At 32.1% G+C, this 18,119-nt stretch overlaps 1 protein-coding gene across 1 annotated transcript in view; it reads left to right on the forward strand.

The window, feature by feature from the left end:
* Positions 1 to 16,954: 16,954 nt before the first annotated feature.
* Positions 16,955 to 18,119, forward strand: part of LOC109338019 — a gene marked incomplete at its 3' end in the record, with an annotated part of 1,639 nt that continues 474 nt past the window's right edge. Inside the window, exon 1 of the mRNA XM_019575146.1 lies at positions 16,955 to 18,036. Coding sequence (XP_019430691.1) covers positions 16,955 to 18,036 — 1,082 coding nt within the window. The remainder of the gene's footprint in view (positions 18,037 to 18,119) is intronic.

Consider the following 18,119-nt stretch of genomic DNA (forward strand, 5'->3'; position numbering starts at 1 on the left):
TATATATTTATATGAGTGTAAAATGTATATATTGATAGTATAAACATTTATATATATGCATCTCATTATCCACCATTTATTTGGATTACATTTTTTGAAAAGTCAACAATAATAAAAAATCAATGGTGAAGATACAATGACATTATATAAAACTCATAAGTGTCAGTGCATACATCTTTTGATCTCTATTTATATTTGAATGTAATATTTAAATATTTATACATAATTATTTTATCATCCATCATTCATGTGAATTTTTTTAAATAATGATAATTAAATATAATGGTGAATAATATAGTGTTAGTGTATCTAGGGTTGGAAATGAGCCGAACCGAGTCGAATCGAAGCTCAACTCGGTCAAGTTCGATAAGGATTGGCTTGGCTCTAAACTTGACTCAAGTTCGACAGAAGTTATTATTTTAGTTCGAGTTCGGCTCGGTTAAAGTTCGCGAACTGTTTGATTCAGTTCGAATAATTCATTTGGACAACTTACATAATTAATTAAATTTTGAAAATTAGTGCAAAAATGTTTTATATTTATAAATATAATCTTGCTTATATATATAACCTATACTATATATAAAAGCAAAACTTAAAATAACTACTACCGTGATTCTATTTTCCTATTTTATCATTAATTTTTTATTTCTAATATAAAACCAGATAATCCTAGATAAATGTAATTAATATATCTCACTTTAAGTTCAATAATATAATAAATACAAAAATTATAATATGAAGTACATCCAATGAAAAACATTCTAATTCTCTAAAATAAAAAAATACAAATTTAAAACTTAATATCATAAAATAAGAATGTGGGTCGGCAGACACATAGTGTATGTCAATACGCTAGTAACAATAAATATAAAAAATAATATGAGTCATAATAAACTTAAAAATTAGTATATATATATCGAGTTAGCTCATGAACCAAATGAGTCGAACTATATCCAACTCAAGTTCGACTCATTTATTTAACGAGCTCAAGTTCAGCTCATTTGATTCATGAACTAAGTTTATCGAACTAAATAACGAATCAAGTTTCAAACAAATGCCGAATTGATTCAGTTCATTGTCAGTCCCGAGTGTGAGGAGATAACTTCTCTCTTGACAAGAGTCAGACAATGACACATGTTATTTTTTACCTTTTTTAAAATAAATAAGAAAACAAAAAATAAAATAATACAAATATCTATTAATAAATAGGTGTGAGGAAATAACTTCTCTCCACATGAGATACTTTATTCTCATTACAATACTATAAGTAGATGTAATTCTTTCTTTTTATATATTTATATACAGAGAAATATACAACTTTGATGATGTTGACACTAGAAGCTGCCATTTAAGAAGCTGCAGAAGCATCATTTCGTACGGCAGCCATAGCTTATTCTGGCTACCCCGGAAATTGAATTATTAACGACTTTATAAGAGCTTCTGAACCTTTGATATAATTACTTACCCAAAAAAACCTTTGATGTTTTCTATTAGTCTGTGCACGAGATGCATGCATCGTCTTAACTCTGTGAATTAGTCAGCATTTTGAAACTGTTCTTTATAAATGATGACAAAGACATCTCAAAACGAGGAAAAAATATATATTGACATATGGTAAATGGTAAAATATATTGCAAAACTTAGGGTGTATTTTATGCCTCTTAAACTTTTATTTTTCATTTATTTTTCTCTATAATTTAACTTGCAAAGAGGTAGGTGGGAAGCTTGTCCCTTTCAAAAAAAATCAGAAGTTATCCTAAATATAATAAATTTATTGGTACAGTTCAAAATGCTAACAACAAAAGTGAAGAACAACATTTCTATATAATTTTTGGGAATGAAGAAATGAAGTTCAATTTTTGGGGGCTTGGATTAAGTTCAATTAAGTTGCTCAATGAAGCAGCTATGTTAAAACTGGCTTGGGATATGAACTCTTCTCAGCAGGAATGGGCTACCTACTACAAGAACAGATTCTGTAGGAACAAAGAGCCTAAATCTTCCTACATAAAATCTTCAATTTGGCCTGGCATAAGGAAACATTGGCAGGTCATCCTTGACAATTCTATCTGGATCTTTGGCAATGGGAACAACATAAGATTTTGGAAGGACAATTGGCTAGGCCAGACCTTAGTTGACCTGCTAGGCATTCCTAATCAAATTTCCTCTGCTCTTTTAGCTAGAATCGCTGACTTCATCCATCATTCTGCTTGGATTATTCCTTCTTGGTTGCCTAGGATCAACCCTCAGGTTTGCCAGAATATTTTGAGAACCCCCATTCCTGCTACTCATCTGCCTGACAAGCTGGCCTGGATGCACACCAATAATGGAATTCTTAGCTCAAAAGAGGCTTATAATTTCACAAAATCCCCTCAGCAGGTTGACATCATGTGTAGTGATCTTTGGTCCAGCTCTATTCCTCCTTCCAGGTCCTTTGTTGCTTGGAGGCTTCATCAAAACAGAATGCCAACTGATGAAAATTTGAAGCTAAGGGGTATGTCTATGCCTTCTATGTGCACCCTGTGTGGTTCCAGTGAGGAGTCCTCTCACCATCTCTTCTTCAGTTGTGAGTTTGCTAAGCTGATCTGGAATTGGCTAAGCAATCAAGTTGGCTATAGCATTGATCATACTTCCCTAAAGAGCATCCTGTCAATTTCTCCCCATTGGAGTCCTCAGCTGAAGCAAGTGTTACTTGCTGCCTTTGTCAACTCTTTTGTGGTTATCTGGTTTTGCAGAAATAAGGCGAGGTTTGATAGCACTTTCATCAGCTTTGCCAAAGCAACTCACATGATAAAGTTAAACACCTCTCTCACAGGCAGCTCTTCCAACTGTTATGCCAAGAACTCCGTATTGGAATTCTCTATCCTTAGAGCTTTCCAAGTCAGTGGCAGGTATAGTAAGGCTCCTGCAATAACTGAGGTAACTTGGATTATGCCTTTACTTGGTTTATGTCTAGCTAGAGTTTATACTCTTTATAGAAAGAATCTTATTAAATTCTCTTATTATGAATTGTATGATTTGTCAATGAATGAATATTGTTAACAAAAGTTTATCTTTTAATATTGAATATATTCATCATCATAAAATGCAATATTTTTTGCAACAGTTATGTTTTACAGAAAAAATAATATTCAGTCTAATGCTCCTTTTAGAAATCAGGGTCTCATACTTAAAACCACTCTCAACGGTGAAAGAACATTTATGTCGTTGTTAATGTTGCTGGCATTGGAGATTGGTTCGGTTATGATTGACATAAAAAGATTAGGTCAGGTGTTCATCATACATTGTTTTGGGTTGGAGATCAATGTTTTAGGGACTTGTGCTCTTATTATTGCAGGCTTTGGCAACTAGTCCTTGCAGTGAATTCTATATAGCATTCAGTGAAATCTGATTATTAGATCTTAATAAATTACTACTTTTTAAAATATGTGGAAGACTATGTTCCATCCAAGTTGATTGTTTTCTTGCGAAACTTTTCTTGATAGAGCATCGATAATGATAAATAATATATTTATTTTTATTTGGGTCTTACATATTATTTTATAACTTATTATAATTCTTCATAAAATACGAATATCATCTAATTTTTCTCCACAATAAAAACATTATTACTATTCTTATTTGGGTCCACAACTTGCTACATTCTTAATCAAACATCTAATTTTTTCATTCTCTCCATTTGTTCTTATTTCTCTCTCATCATTCTTATTTAAGAATATAATTCCTAAAATAAGAATGACACAATCGAAAATAAAGTAATAATATTCTTATTCTATTAGGAACAACCTTAAGAACGACCAACGGGAGTCATAAAGGTAGTCTGATGGTGAAGAGGGTGATCGTAAGGAATGGAGTGCAGGAAGTTGTGGGTTCGAGTCCCACCATCAACATAAAATGGGAGTTATAAGGTGGTTAGATAGTAGGGGGTGTAGGAGGTTAAGGGTGGAATCTCACCCACCATAAAATACTAACATACTAACAACTAATATACTAATAATTGCCGAACAAAAAAAATTTCCTTCAAACACTTGATTATGTGTGGTGTGCATATAGGTATAGTTCTTACGTTGTAGGTAACCTATAGTGGAGAGGATGGGACGAATTTACATGACTACAGTATTTTGACTTCTTTATTATGGTTCTAGTTTGACTTTTAAAAATATTATCAGAGTAGTGTATTTTTCACTAAACTCGTGAATAAGTTGCAAAAGACTTTTTTCTCTTAAAATTATGGACACCATCCATAAAGTAAAGATTCACATAGGATTATTATTCCAAAAAGATTATTATTCAAAAAGAATTATTAGTGAGAGAAAATGTGTATAATTGCATAACATAAATCAAAACAAGCTATATTGAGAAATTTGTCAAAAGAGTAGTGCAATGAAAATGATGGATTAATGAAAAAATATTAAAATGTGAACAAGATGTTCTTATACGCTTCATTATCATACTAACATCATCTAATTAGTAATATGTTATTACTTTTGAAATTTTCTACAAGAAAAAATTGCAGATCATTTGTATAGTATCTCAAGTGCAATAATATCATTGGAGATGATCTCCTTTAAGGATATATACCTATTTTGGGAAGAAACTAAAGAATTAATACAAAGTTTGCACGTATCTTAGTTGAAACTTTTTTAAACAAAATCGTCAAGATCTCACGCTAATAGAAGAGGAAATTTAATTATTAATATACTTAGTACATTATTAACGGTAAAATACACTAGTTATTGTAAACTTGACTTTTTATTCAAGTTTTCAGAATTTCAGATCAAATAAACAATTATATGTAGAAGTGAAGAAGACTAATCTTTCTTTCCTTATGTGAAAAACTTATCTAACATATCACATCAATAATGTATACTTTCGTTAGGAAGTAAGTAAAGTCATGAACATATTTTTCTATAAAAATGAAACTTCTTAACTTCCTTTATGAGCAAAATCACATAGTTAAGGAGTCACATGTAATTACAATTGTGAAAACAAATTTATTTTTTATAAACTTTCATAAAGTGTATCATTAATAAAGCGTATAAAAAGTCAAGCTCCAAGTCTTAAATAGACTTTAAATAATATGACATTTCATTTATCTTATATTAAATAATATAAATCTTTTCTAAATGTATGATTAGGTTGAGTTCGAACAATTATTAAAATTTAAAATTATGAAGCATTATGAAATCATTTATTCAAAAAAGAACTAAACCTCATTTTCATTCAGTTTAGTTGGATACCACCAATTTTGCAATTAAAATTTAAAACTGTGACAGCCTACCAATACATCTATACTATATATAAAGCCAAAACATGGTGTAACCATCACCATGGTATAATTTATATATTCTTATTTTGCCCCTCATATTATTTAATTTTTACAAAAAAAACCATATAATCCTAATTAATCATCACTAACATATTAATTAACCACATTTATCACCTTAAACTATACATTATCATAAACACACAAAAATTATAATATAAAATACACTGAACAAATATATTCTAATTATAAAAAATGAAATATATAATATCACACAATATTGTTCGGCAGGCACGAAGTGCCTATTAACACTAGTCCGAATAAAGTAAGAAAATGAAAACAGATTGACCCATAAAACATTTGCTGACGTATTTGATAAAGAAAATAATGATGTCATTTTAGGTATTTAAGGGGGAGCACATCTACTCTCCACTAGTTTGATCACTCTATGGAAGTAAATCAAATTAGACTGGTAGGAAATTTACCCTAAGTATTTGAGATAGTGACTGACAACCACTTTATTGGGATGTGTATATATTTATATGAGTGTAAAATGTATATATTGATAGTATAAACATTTATATATATGCATCTCATTATCCACCATTTATTTGGATTACATTTTTTGAAAAGTCAACAATAATAAAAAATCAATGGTGAAGATACAATGACATTATATAAAACTCATAAGTGTCAGTGCATACATCTTTTGATCTCTATTTATATTTGAATGTAATATTTAAATATTTATACATAATTATTTTATCATCCATCATTCATGTGAATTTTTTTAAATAATGATAATTAAATATAATGGTGAATAATATAGTGTTAGTGTATCTAGGGTTGGAAATGAGCCGAACCGAGTCGAATCGAAGCTCAACTCGGTCAAGTTCGATAAGGATTGGCTTGGCTCTAAACTTGACTCAAGTTCGACAGAAGTTATTATTTTAGTTCGAGTTCGGCTCGGTTAAAGTTCGCGAACTGTTTGATTCAGTTCGAATAATTCATTTGGACAACTTACATAATTAATTAAATTTTGAAAATTAGTGCAAAAATGTTTTATATTTATAAATATAATCTTGCTTATATATATAACCTATACTATATATAAAAGCAAAACTTAAAATAACTACTACCGTGATTCTATTTTCCTATTTTATCATTAATTTTTTATTTCTAATATAAAACCAGATAATCCTAGATAAATGTAATTAATATATCTCACTTTAAGTTCAATAATATAATAAATACAAAAATTATAATATGAAGTACATCCAATGAAAAACATTCTAATTCTCTAAAATAAAAAAATACAAATTTAAAACTTAATATCATAAAATAAGAATGTGGGTCGGCAGACACATAGTGTATGTCAATACGCTAGTAACAATAAATATAAAAAATAATATGAGTCATAATAAACTTAAAAATTAGTATATATATATCGAGTTAGCTCATGAACCAAATGAGTCGAACTATATCCAACTCAAGTTCGACTCATTTATTTAACGAGCTCAAGTTCAGCTCATTTGATTCATGAACTAAGTTTATCGAACTAAATAACGAATCAAGTTTCAAACAAATGCCGAATTGATTCAGTTCATTGTCAGTCCCGAGTGTGAGGAGATAACTTCTCTCTTGACAAGAGTCAGACAATGACACATGTTATTTTTTACCTTTTTTAAAATAAATAAGAAAACAAAAAATAAAATAATACAAATATCTATTAATAAATAGGTGTGAGGAAATAACTTCTCTCCACATGAGATACTTTATTCTCATTACAATACTATAAGTAGATGTAATTCTTTCTTTTTATATATTTATATACAGAGAAATATACAACTTTGATGATGTTGACACTAGAAGCTGCCATTTAAGAAGCTGCAGAAGCATCATTTCGTACGGCAGCCATAGCTTATTCTGGCTACCCCGGAAATTGAATTATTAACGACTTTATAAGAGCTTCTGAACCTTTGATATAATTACTTACCCAAAAAAACCTTTGATGTTTTCTATTAGTCTGTGCACGAGATGCATGCATCGTCTTAACTCTGTGAATTAGTCAGCATTTTGAAACTGTTCTTTATAAATGATGACAAAGACATCTCAAAACGAGGAAAAAATATATATTGACATATGGTAAATGGTAAAATATATTGCAAAACTTAGGGTGTATTTTATGCCTCTTAAACTTTTATTTTTCATTTATTTTTCTCTATAATTTAACTTGCAAAGAGGTAGGTGGGAAGCTTGTCCCTTTCAAAAAAAATCAGAAGTTATCCTAAATATAATAAATTTATTGGTACAGTTCAAAATGCTAACAACAAAAGTGAAGAACAACATTTCTATATAATTTTTGGGAATGAAGAAATGAAGTTCAATTTTTGGGGGCTTGGATTAAGTTCAATTAAGTTGCTCAATGAAGCAGCTATGTTAAAACTGGCTTGGGATATGAACTCTTCTCAGCAGGAATGGGCTACCTACTACAAGAACAGATTCTGTAGGAACAAAGAGCCTAAATCTTCCTACATAAAATCTTCAATTTGGCCTGGCATAAGGAAACATTGGCAGGTCATCCTTGACAATTCTATCTGGATCTTTGGCAATGGGAACAACATAAGATTTTGGAAGGACAATTGGCTAGGCCAGACCTTAGTTGACCTGCTAGGCATTCCTAATCAAATTTCCTCTGCTCTTTTAGCTAGAATCGCTGACTTCATCCATCATTCTGCTTGGATTATTCCTTCTTGGTTGCCTAGGATCAACCCTCAGGTTTGCCAGAATATTTTGAGAACCCCCATTCCTGCTACTCATCTGCCTGACAAGCTGGCCTGGATGCACACCAATAATGGAATTCTTAGCTCAAAAGAGGCTTATAATTTCACAAAATCCCCTCAGCAGGTTGACATCATGTGTAGTGATCTTTGGTCCAGCTCTATTCCTCCTTCCAGGTCCTTTGTTGCTTGGAGGCTTCATCAAAACAGAATGCCAACTGATGAAAATTTGAAGCTAAGGGGTATGTCTATGCCTTCTATGTGCACCCTGTGTGGTTCCAGTGAGGAGTCCTCTCACCATCTCTTCTTCAGTTGTGAGTTTGCTAAGCTGATCTGGAATTGGCTAAGCAATCAAGTTGGCTATAGCATTGATCATACTTCCCTAAAGAGCATCCTGTCAATTTCTCCCCATTGGAGTCCTCAGCTGAAGCAAGTGTTACTTGCTGCCTTTGTCAACTCTTTTGTGGTTATCTGGTTTTGCAGAAATAAGGCGAGGTTTGATAGCACTTTCATCAGCTTTGCCAAAGCAACTCACATGATAAAGTTAAACACCTCTCTCACAGGCAGCTCTTCCAACTGTTATGCCAAGAACTCCGTATTGGAATTCTCTATCCTTAGAGCTTTCCAAGTCAGTGGCAGGTATAGTAAGGCTCCTGCAATAACTGAGGTAACTTGGATTATGCCTTTACTTGGTTGGGTGAAAATCAATACTGATGGGGCAGCTAAGGGAGCGCCTGGGCATGCAGGGGGTGGTGCTATTTTCAGAGATGGTAAGGGAAGGTGCTTGGGTTGTTTTGCTTCTTATTTCAGCATTCAAGACTCTATCTATGCTGAAGTGCTTGCTGCTATTATGGCTATTCAATTAGCTCATTCTAAACGTTGGTTATTTGTTTGGTTAGAGTGTGATTCAACCGCGGTGGTGGACATATTCAAGGGTAATAAACCGGTGCCTTGGAAGTTAAGTAACCTAATGAACAAGTGCAAAATGCTAATGATGGATATGCAAGTTCAAGTATCTCACATCTTTAGGGAAGGGAATGCTTGTGCTGATAAGCTTGCCAATTTTGGTGTTTTGTATAGATTGGATTGTTGGTGGGAGTCTCCTCCTTCATTCTTGTTGCATGATTTCCATAGGAATTTGTTGTTGCTTCCTAATTATAGGTTTAGGGGCTTGTAATGGTCTTCCTTTATTAATATATTTTCGGGTGTGTTGACACCTTTGTCTTAAAAAAAAAAAAAGAAATTAAATTTCATTATTTTCTTTAAAACATCAACTCATGGTTTATGAGGCTCCATCCTCTTCACTATCACCTAGCCTCTTCTCTTCCATTTTTCTGTATATAATTTAAAATTTTCTTTAAAAAATCTAGTTCCATCAATCTAAACATTCAATATGTACCAAAAAAAAATGTCAAACATATAATATTTTTATTCTCTATTTGAGACTTTATACTCAAATTTTTATTATTCCTAAATTAAAATGTACGTAGTGTTTATAAGAGACTATATTATGCTTAGGAGTATATGAGATCTCTTACATGTTTGTTACTTTAACAATTTTATTATGTTTCTGGAGAATTTAAATATGAGAAAATTACTCCTTTTATATTAAAAACTTATCTATATTCCAATGATTCCATTTTCATGTTTAGATTATGACATGCACCCATGAAATTATGATCAATACCCACAATTGCTATTTGTGTATTTGTGTATGCACGGGTGGATTTTGACCATAATTTTAGAGGGGACAACATTATGATTTATACATAAATAACATATGAAATCATTAGAATATATATAATTTTTTAATGTAAAAATGAGTTATTCTTTCATGTTTAAATTCCCAAGAAACATGATAAAAATATAACATAACAAATCCATGAAGAAATTCCAAATATTCCTAAGCACAAATAAGTTCATTATCTCTTATAAACATTATATGTATTTTAAACTCAGAAGAATCGAGCATAAAGTTAGTTTTTCTATCCTTTCAAATAGAGAATCAAAATAATGTATGCTTGAGATTGATACAAATAATTTTTTAAGAGAAAAATATATAAAGATAGAAATAACGAACTTAAGAATATCATACATAGCAATGGAATAACCCAACTAAAATTAATTAATAAAAAATAGTCCACTAACAAAGAATAACAACGTCCATGAATAAAATTTGATGAAAGAAACAAACAAATCATAAGTAATCATGTCATGACTTCATAGGCATGTGATAATATGCCATGAAAAAGCAATTGAAGAAAACTGATTTATAAAGAACAAATATGACATTTTTAAGGTGAAAAAATAAATGAGTTTGAGTTGGAGAGTTATCTAAAATGATATTAGGGGAGGGAAATATGTCATGTGATACTAAAGAGAGTTATCTAAAATGATATTAGGGGAGGGAAATATTGAATTTTTTCTTGTCCAATAAATCGTGTAGAAGTATTATTCTTTGAGAGAATAATATATGCACTAACAATCATTGAATTTTATACTTTTTCACTTCATTACCTACCATTCACATCCAATCTTTATTAAATCTTTAAAAAAATTAATTTAAATGAATGATGGATGATGTAGTGAATGTGTATAAATTTTTATACTAATAATACATAAATATTATACTCTTATCCTTAAGTTTTGTTGTTAAATTTTAAAAAATACCAAAAACAGTGTCTCTATAAGATTTTTTTGAAATATTTGAGAGGGGCAACTGCCCCACATGTCCTGGAGAAGATCCGCCCGTGTGTATGAGTTTTATAACTTTTTACAGCAACATCTATCATTTATGTTTAATAATAATTGACCATTTAAAAAGTAATACAAATAAATGGTAGATGATTGTGCATAAATTTATATACTGTTAGTACATAGATATTTTACTCTAAAAAAAAAATCCTATAAGAGTTTTATTATATTACTATATTTTTAAATATAAGTAATATCAAATGAGTAGTGTTGATATAGACCAAATATGTATAATAGGAAAATGTATATGATCAAATGTGTAAATATTTTACATTGTTAATACATTATTTACCATTTATTTTTAATTATCATTAACTCTTATATAGAAGTAATACAAATAAATGATATATACATCCTCATATTTTCAATACATAAATATTAGATTTTACATATAATTCATTACCATCATAATACCTAAATATTTCCTTTGAAAAGATGTTTTATAAGAAAATAATAGGTGCTATGATTAAGTGCTTTTAGGGATAAGACAATCTGCCCAGTTTTTTCACATAAAATTAAAATGAATTAAGTGTCAGTTTGAGTTTTTTTAGGTATAAACATTTTTTTCTCTTGCTGGTAACATGAGCAAGAAGATGAAGTGAGGTTTCTTAAAAAAGACAAAATGGAAAGAAATCAAATTAGTCAGGAGCAATTTTATCCCAATTATATGATATGTTACTCGTCTATTTGGTTAATTGTTTTACCATATTCTGGAATATAATGCACCTCAAAAAAGAAACACTCACCTGTTGCCAAAAGAAGCATGCAACTCAACAATGAGACTATCCTCTTCAACAGAAATGTTGCCTCTTTTTAGATCAGTTCTTAAGTAATTGACCCATCTTAATCTGCAGCTCTTACCACATCTTAATAATCCTTCAAAACCCCAAAATTAAAAATGCTAGTTAGAGAGAAGAAGGCAATCAATAGAACAAGTTAGACATTCTTCACATACAAAATAAAAGAAAAATGTCCACAACTAAGTAAAATATATAAAAATAAAATGCTGACCATTATTAAAGAATTAAAAGTTATTATTTTCATCTGAGTATTTTGTGTTTAATACATCAAGGAGCAAAGAACAATGGATTTTGTGTTTCTATATACAAATTAAAATTACTTATCTATGTTATCCAACACTCTTAAAGTAGTGCTTAGCAAGACCCAAATATATAAAATATACACAAAGCACACATTTCAATAAAAGGTTGAATTCTTTAGAAATAGGGTTGTTTTACTAAATTATAGATTCATTTGATGTTAATTTGTTTTAATATCATATAGGTAATCGTTGAAATAACCAAAAAATCAAGTTTAGAGCTATCCTTTAATGAATTAGCCTCTTTCTCAGTGAGAAATCGTTTTTCGCTCAGCAAGACCTCCACTCTTTAAGCGATATTGGAATAGAGATTTCAGGTTTCTCGCTCAGCGAATCAGCAGATCTTACTCAGCAAGACCAACTCCCGTTGAGTGAATCTTAGGCAGTAGATCTGGTAAATCTCACTTTCGTACTCTTGCTCAGCGAGACAAACACAGTCAGTTAGTATCTCATTTTAATCGGCGAATTGATTAGTTTCGATTTTCTAGTTTTCTTTTGTATTATTCCTTTGTTTTATCACTTTAATCAAAGAAAGTTGGTGTGTTTTTGCATCCAAATCCTTATGAAAAAAAGCATTTCCATAAAAGTACCTGCATTTTTTGGTAATGACCTCCAAGAACCTTCCCCATTGACCTGAATATACTTTGTCAAGATTTCATCCTCTTCTGCTGTCCACTTCCCCTTCTTTAGTCCCACTTTCTCACAACAAGGAGCCCTTCCCATTTGAGGGTATCTAATTTCTACACTATCTTTGGCTATAATATAATAATATATATATAAATATATACTATAGAAGACAAATTTAGATTATGTCTTATGAGATGGCAACTTCACTTATTATGAGAAGAGCCGGGGAAGGGTTTGTGTTTATTTATAGAAAGAGAGAAAGATGAGAGACATAAAAGATGTATGGATCTAGAGATGATGCAGACACATTACTGATATATCACTGGTCATAGAGTGTGCCACGCTGACAAATATGAATGCTACACCAGTGCTCTCCCACAATAGACAACAATATTTTAAACAACAGTTGTGATTGCAGTTGTTTTTATCATAATTGAGGAAAAATATAATCGATGTAATGTAATTGTGATTCTTACAGTTGGGTAAACTCTTAAAATTAGAATATTATAGTTGTAGTTATGCTTAACATTAAAAACGTGTACGGATAACCTATTGTAGTTGGTTTTGATCTTCCAAGTTCATGTCCTATTTGTAGCCCTCTAACCCTAGGTCCCATTTCATTTATTTATTTATTTGCTATTTTTTTATTGTTAGTGGAGTTATAATTTAAGGATTACGAATAATCTAAAATCTAGAGTTAGAAGAAAGATAAGGTTTTTTAATGACTGGATAGTAAATATATAACTTTTTAATGATAATTCAATATTAAATAATCATTTTAACACTAATAAGGTTCAAAATAGTTAACATATAGGTGAGTTCTATAAGCATGATTTTAGAAATCAATATTTATCATGTGTCGAAGTCCCCTTTTGATGATCTCTACTTTTGAAAAGATTTTATTCTTTAACTATCAAAAGGGAGAATCCTTAGTACACACCAAAGGATAATTGATAAGAGTTTTTAAAAAAAAACTTTACTTCTTTTTATGGTTCTCAATGATTTAATCAGTTTTATAAGATCTATAAAATCAATATATGTGTCACAAAATATCACTTTAAAGTACTCCATTGAATTCATTCTATAAATAAATTTAATCAATTTCACATATATCAATAAAATCACTAAAAAAACAATTATTTGCTTTAATAAAAAACATAAAAATCATTACAATTGTTATTCTACATGTAGTACATGCAAAATTGTTTCCATTAAAATTAGTATCGGAAAACCATGAATGTGATTAATTTTGTGTACAATGGACACTAATGCGATAATAATAAACTAAATCCATGTAAACAAATTTATTTAGATTGATTAGGTTGTTATTATCCTAAAATCAAATCTGAAGGTAATATATAAACAAAATTATTTAGATTGATTTGGTTTGTTATTACCGCATTACCTCTCAAGTAGGAGCATGGAGATTCAGAATGCCCAACTTGACCAGGAAGGATTCAAGTTGTTGTTTTCCCAAATCTTTGGTGAATATATCTGCGAGTTCAGCAGTAGTAGAAACATAAGTTGGAATAATATTATGGTGGAAGACTTCATTATGAAGAAAATGATAATCGACTTCTATAGGCTTAGTGTGTTCATGAAATACCAAATTTTTTAGCAATATGCAAGGCCACTTGACTATCATAGTGAAAAATCATAAGTTAGGTATGAGCGATGCCAAGATTGGAAATAATCTCTTTTAAACATTTGAGTTAGCATGTAGTAGTTGCCATGGACCGATACTCAGCTTCTGCCAACGATCAAGAAATGATGTGTTGTTTCTTTATTTTCCAAGAGATACAAGATTGACTAAATTAGACCAACCAATTAGTAACAGAGCAGCGTGTGTAAGAGGACAACTACCTCAGTCGGAGTCGCACCATCCATGAAGCTACACTTTTATGCATGGACAGTGCTACTTCTATGTGAGGGTGTGCAAATACACCCTTAGATTTTTTGAAAATAATATGTATACCACTTATAATTTATAAGTCCTAAATTTATTTTTTTGTACACAATATGACTTGCTTGATGAGAAACAGATAATCATATTGAGTTGAATTATTTTATAATATCATGAATATGCAATTTAAGGAACTTCATGATTGTTTCTCTGAGACAAATACTCAGATGTTTCTTTGTATGTCTTGTTTGAGTTTATCTGATTTCTTCTCTTGTTTTGATATGAAAAAACTAATTAAACTTGCAAAGTTTTATAATATGATTTTTGTTCAACTCATGATTTGGTGATGTTTGATAATCAACTTGAGACTTACATCATTGATATACATAATAGACTTACATCTTGCCTTATTATTTTATTTTTCCATTTATACTGGTTGAAGATTTCACAGAGAGTATAAATCCAATTATGAAAAAAGATGAACGATGAATTCAACCACAATAACTAATCAATTATAAATGTTTTATTAATAATTTTGTAGATCATATAAATGAGAATTTTTTTTATTTAAATGTTTTTATCTTTAGTTTTTTTCTCGTAGTGAACTTTGTGCCTTGACTTTTGATGGACTTTGGTCCTTAAAATTTTCTTAATCATGTTTTCGTTCTTAAGCTAACAGTAGATGAATGAGATACCTATACCTCAGAAGATTGTCAATTTTAAAAAGTTTTCTTATTAAATTCGTTTTAATTATAAATGTGACATGTGGCAGGTTTTATATGAGAGAAAATTCATAAAATTACTATGGATGAAAACTCAAGATCTTATTAAATTTTATTTTTATTTAAAAACGAAAAAAAGAAGAAGATAAAAGTTAAATTTTATTAAATTGATTTAATTTGGTTAGAGATTGAATACTCTTGGTCTAGTTCAAGTAAGATATGTTAGAAGTGAAAAAGGAAATAGAAAGAAAAGGGCTCTGCTAGGGCATGAAGTGGAAGAAGTGAATCTCCAACTTTCTTGGAAACACTAATGACTAACTCCAACATTCTTGGAAGCACAATGATGAAACTTGGATCCCCACGAAATGCACAAAATCCAGTTATACCTTGGTCCTGTTTGGCTAACCTGGAAGAAGCTGGCCAGGCTGAGGCTCCCAAGGCTAAAGACCCAGCTCCAACTTTCTCGGAAGTGCATAAGACTAAGTCCTTTGCTCAAGCTCTCAAAGCAACGTGTGACATTTCAATCTCTCAACTTCCTCAACCGTGTATCAAGGGAGATGCCATTGCTATAAAGATACCTGAAGAGGAGTACCAAGCTGGTCTTCAAAGGTGCAAGTCTCACCTTCATGGCAGACTCATCCTATCCAAGGGGGATTCGCCCCTTAGGTTCACTGAGCTCAGAACGAAGCTTCAAGCTCTTTGGAAAATGATTGGATCATGGAGCATGATCTCTCTGGGTAAGGGATACTATGAGTTTTCATTTGCCTCAGTGGATGATATGAGGTCGATCTGTGCAGTTGGGTCTTGGAGTTTAAAGCCAGGCTTTCTTAGGCTATCTCTATGGTCCCCTGATTTCAATCCTAGCCTTCAGAAGGTGTCTCACTCGCAGTGTTGGGTTAGGATCCTAGGTCTCCCGCTGGAATATTGGAGTCCTAGAATTTTGTTCTCTATTGCTGGAGGTTTGGGGGTTCCAATCTCCCTGGATGATGCAACTTCAAGTAGATCCTTTGGACACTTTGCAAGAATTTTGATAGATATTGATCTAAAGGGATCTCTGCCTAGTCAAATTTTGGTTGAAAGAGAGGGATTTGCTTTCTTTGTGCACATTGAATATGAGAATCTCCCTGATTTCTGCTCAGGGTGTCAATCTATTGGTCATCTCCTCTCAGTATGTAGAAGAAATAAGGAGGTTGGAGTGGGGATTCCAAGACCTAAGAAAGATACAATGGGCAAAAATCCTAAGACTATGAATGACAGGGGCCCTGCTGCAAACAATGTTGCCAGCAAGAGATCTGAAATTGACAAGAATAAGAAGGTGGCCAAGGATGCAATGGAGAATGATTTGGTTATAGAATTGGAGTTTGAGAATAATGTCAACCTTCAATCTGATCAGGTCAAGAAGGTAGGCCCTCATTGCCCAAATGAGGAGGCCTTTGATCCTCAAAACTCTTCTGATGAGGATGACACTAGGGACACAACAGTGGAGGAGACTCAGGAGAATGAAGCCATTCAACTAATGCAAGAAGAGAGATTTATAGTCCAACAGCATGGCCAGATGGCTAATGTCTTGGCTGCAAAAGAAACAAGAATTGTTGGGAGGTTATGGGCTGATGCAGAGGAGGATAACAGTGAGGAATTGGAGGAGAATAACATAACAAATGTGGAGGGGGAATACACTAAAGTTCTGTCTAAGTCTCAAAAGAAAAAGCTTAGACAAAAGCAAAGCCTGGAAAAAGTTCATTTTACCCGAAGGGGTGGCTATCCAAATGTTTCCAAATGAGGGTGATCTATTGGAATAGTAGAGGTATGGGTAATCCCAAAACTAGACTAGTTCTTAAAAAGCTTTGTTCTATAAACAAGCCTGATGTTATTTTCATTTCTGAACCCATGGTTCCTCTGAATAAAATCAGTCCTATGTACTGGTCTGCCTTAAAGCTCAAGCCTTTCATTGAGAATGATAGGGGTAGCTTGCTCCCTAATTTATGGGGGGCCTGTCGTGATGGGATCAATCCTCAAATCATCTCCAACACAGCTCAGCAAATCTCCATCTCTCTGATGCAGGACAATAAGTTGGCTTTCATTTGTGCAGTTTATGCTCACACCAATTACATGATGAGAAGGACCCTTTGGAACGACATCCTGTCTCTAATCTCTAATAATAAAGGGCCTTGGTGTTGCCTTGGGGATTTTAATTCTGTCTTAGGTGCCAATGAATGCAAAGGTTCTTACTTGCCTAACAGGCTAGCTTGTGAGGATTTTCAGAGATTCTCTGAAGATGGTAGGCTGCATCATATTCTTACTAGGGGAGCTGAGTTTACTTGGACAAATAGAAGAAGAGGCTTAGCTCACACAGAAAAAAGGTTGGATAGATCTCTGTGTAATGAGAGCTGGATGGATATTTGGCATCAAAGCTATTGTTGTACTCTGCCTAGATCTGCTTCTGATCACCACCCTATTATGTTTGGTTTCTGCAATGATCAAACTAGACTTCATCCTCAGTTCAGGTTTCACAGAATGTGGTTGAAGCATGAGGGTCTCAGAGGAGTGGTTGAGGCTCATTGGGCTAATAGGGTGGTGGGGTGCCCCATGTTCATCTTGACCAACAAGCTTAAGGGCCTCAAAAGCATCCTTAAGGTTTGGAATAAGGAGGTTTTTGGAAATATTCATATAAGGGTCAAAGAGGCTTTCAAGAACCTTGAGGATTTGCAGCTTAGAATCACAAATGAGGGTCAATCTGACACTCTAATGAATCAAGAGGATCAGGCTCAACAAAACCTGTTAGGAGCTTTAATTGCTGAGGAGGAGTTTTGGAAAGAGAAGTCTAGGCTGCAGTGGCAAATCAGTGGTGATAGGAATACTGCCTTTTTCCATAACATTGCCAAGATAAGGTATGCAACAAAGTCTATGTGTATCCTTAGACAGAGTGATGAAACTCTGCTCCATACACAGGAGATTGACAATCATGTCTTAA

Source organism: Lupinus angustifolius, unplaced genomic scaffold (genome assembly GCF_001865875.1).
Source record: "Lupinus angustifolius cultivar Tanjil unplaced genomic scaffold, LupAngTanjil_v1.0 Scaffold_16_127, whole genome shotgun sequence".
NCBI classification, from domain to species: domain Eukaryota; kingdom Viridiplantae; phylum Streptophyta; class Magnoliopsida; order Fabales; family Fabaceae; genus Lupinus; species Lupinus angustifolius.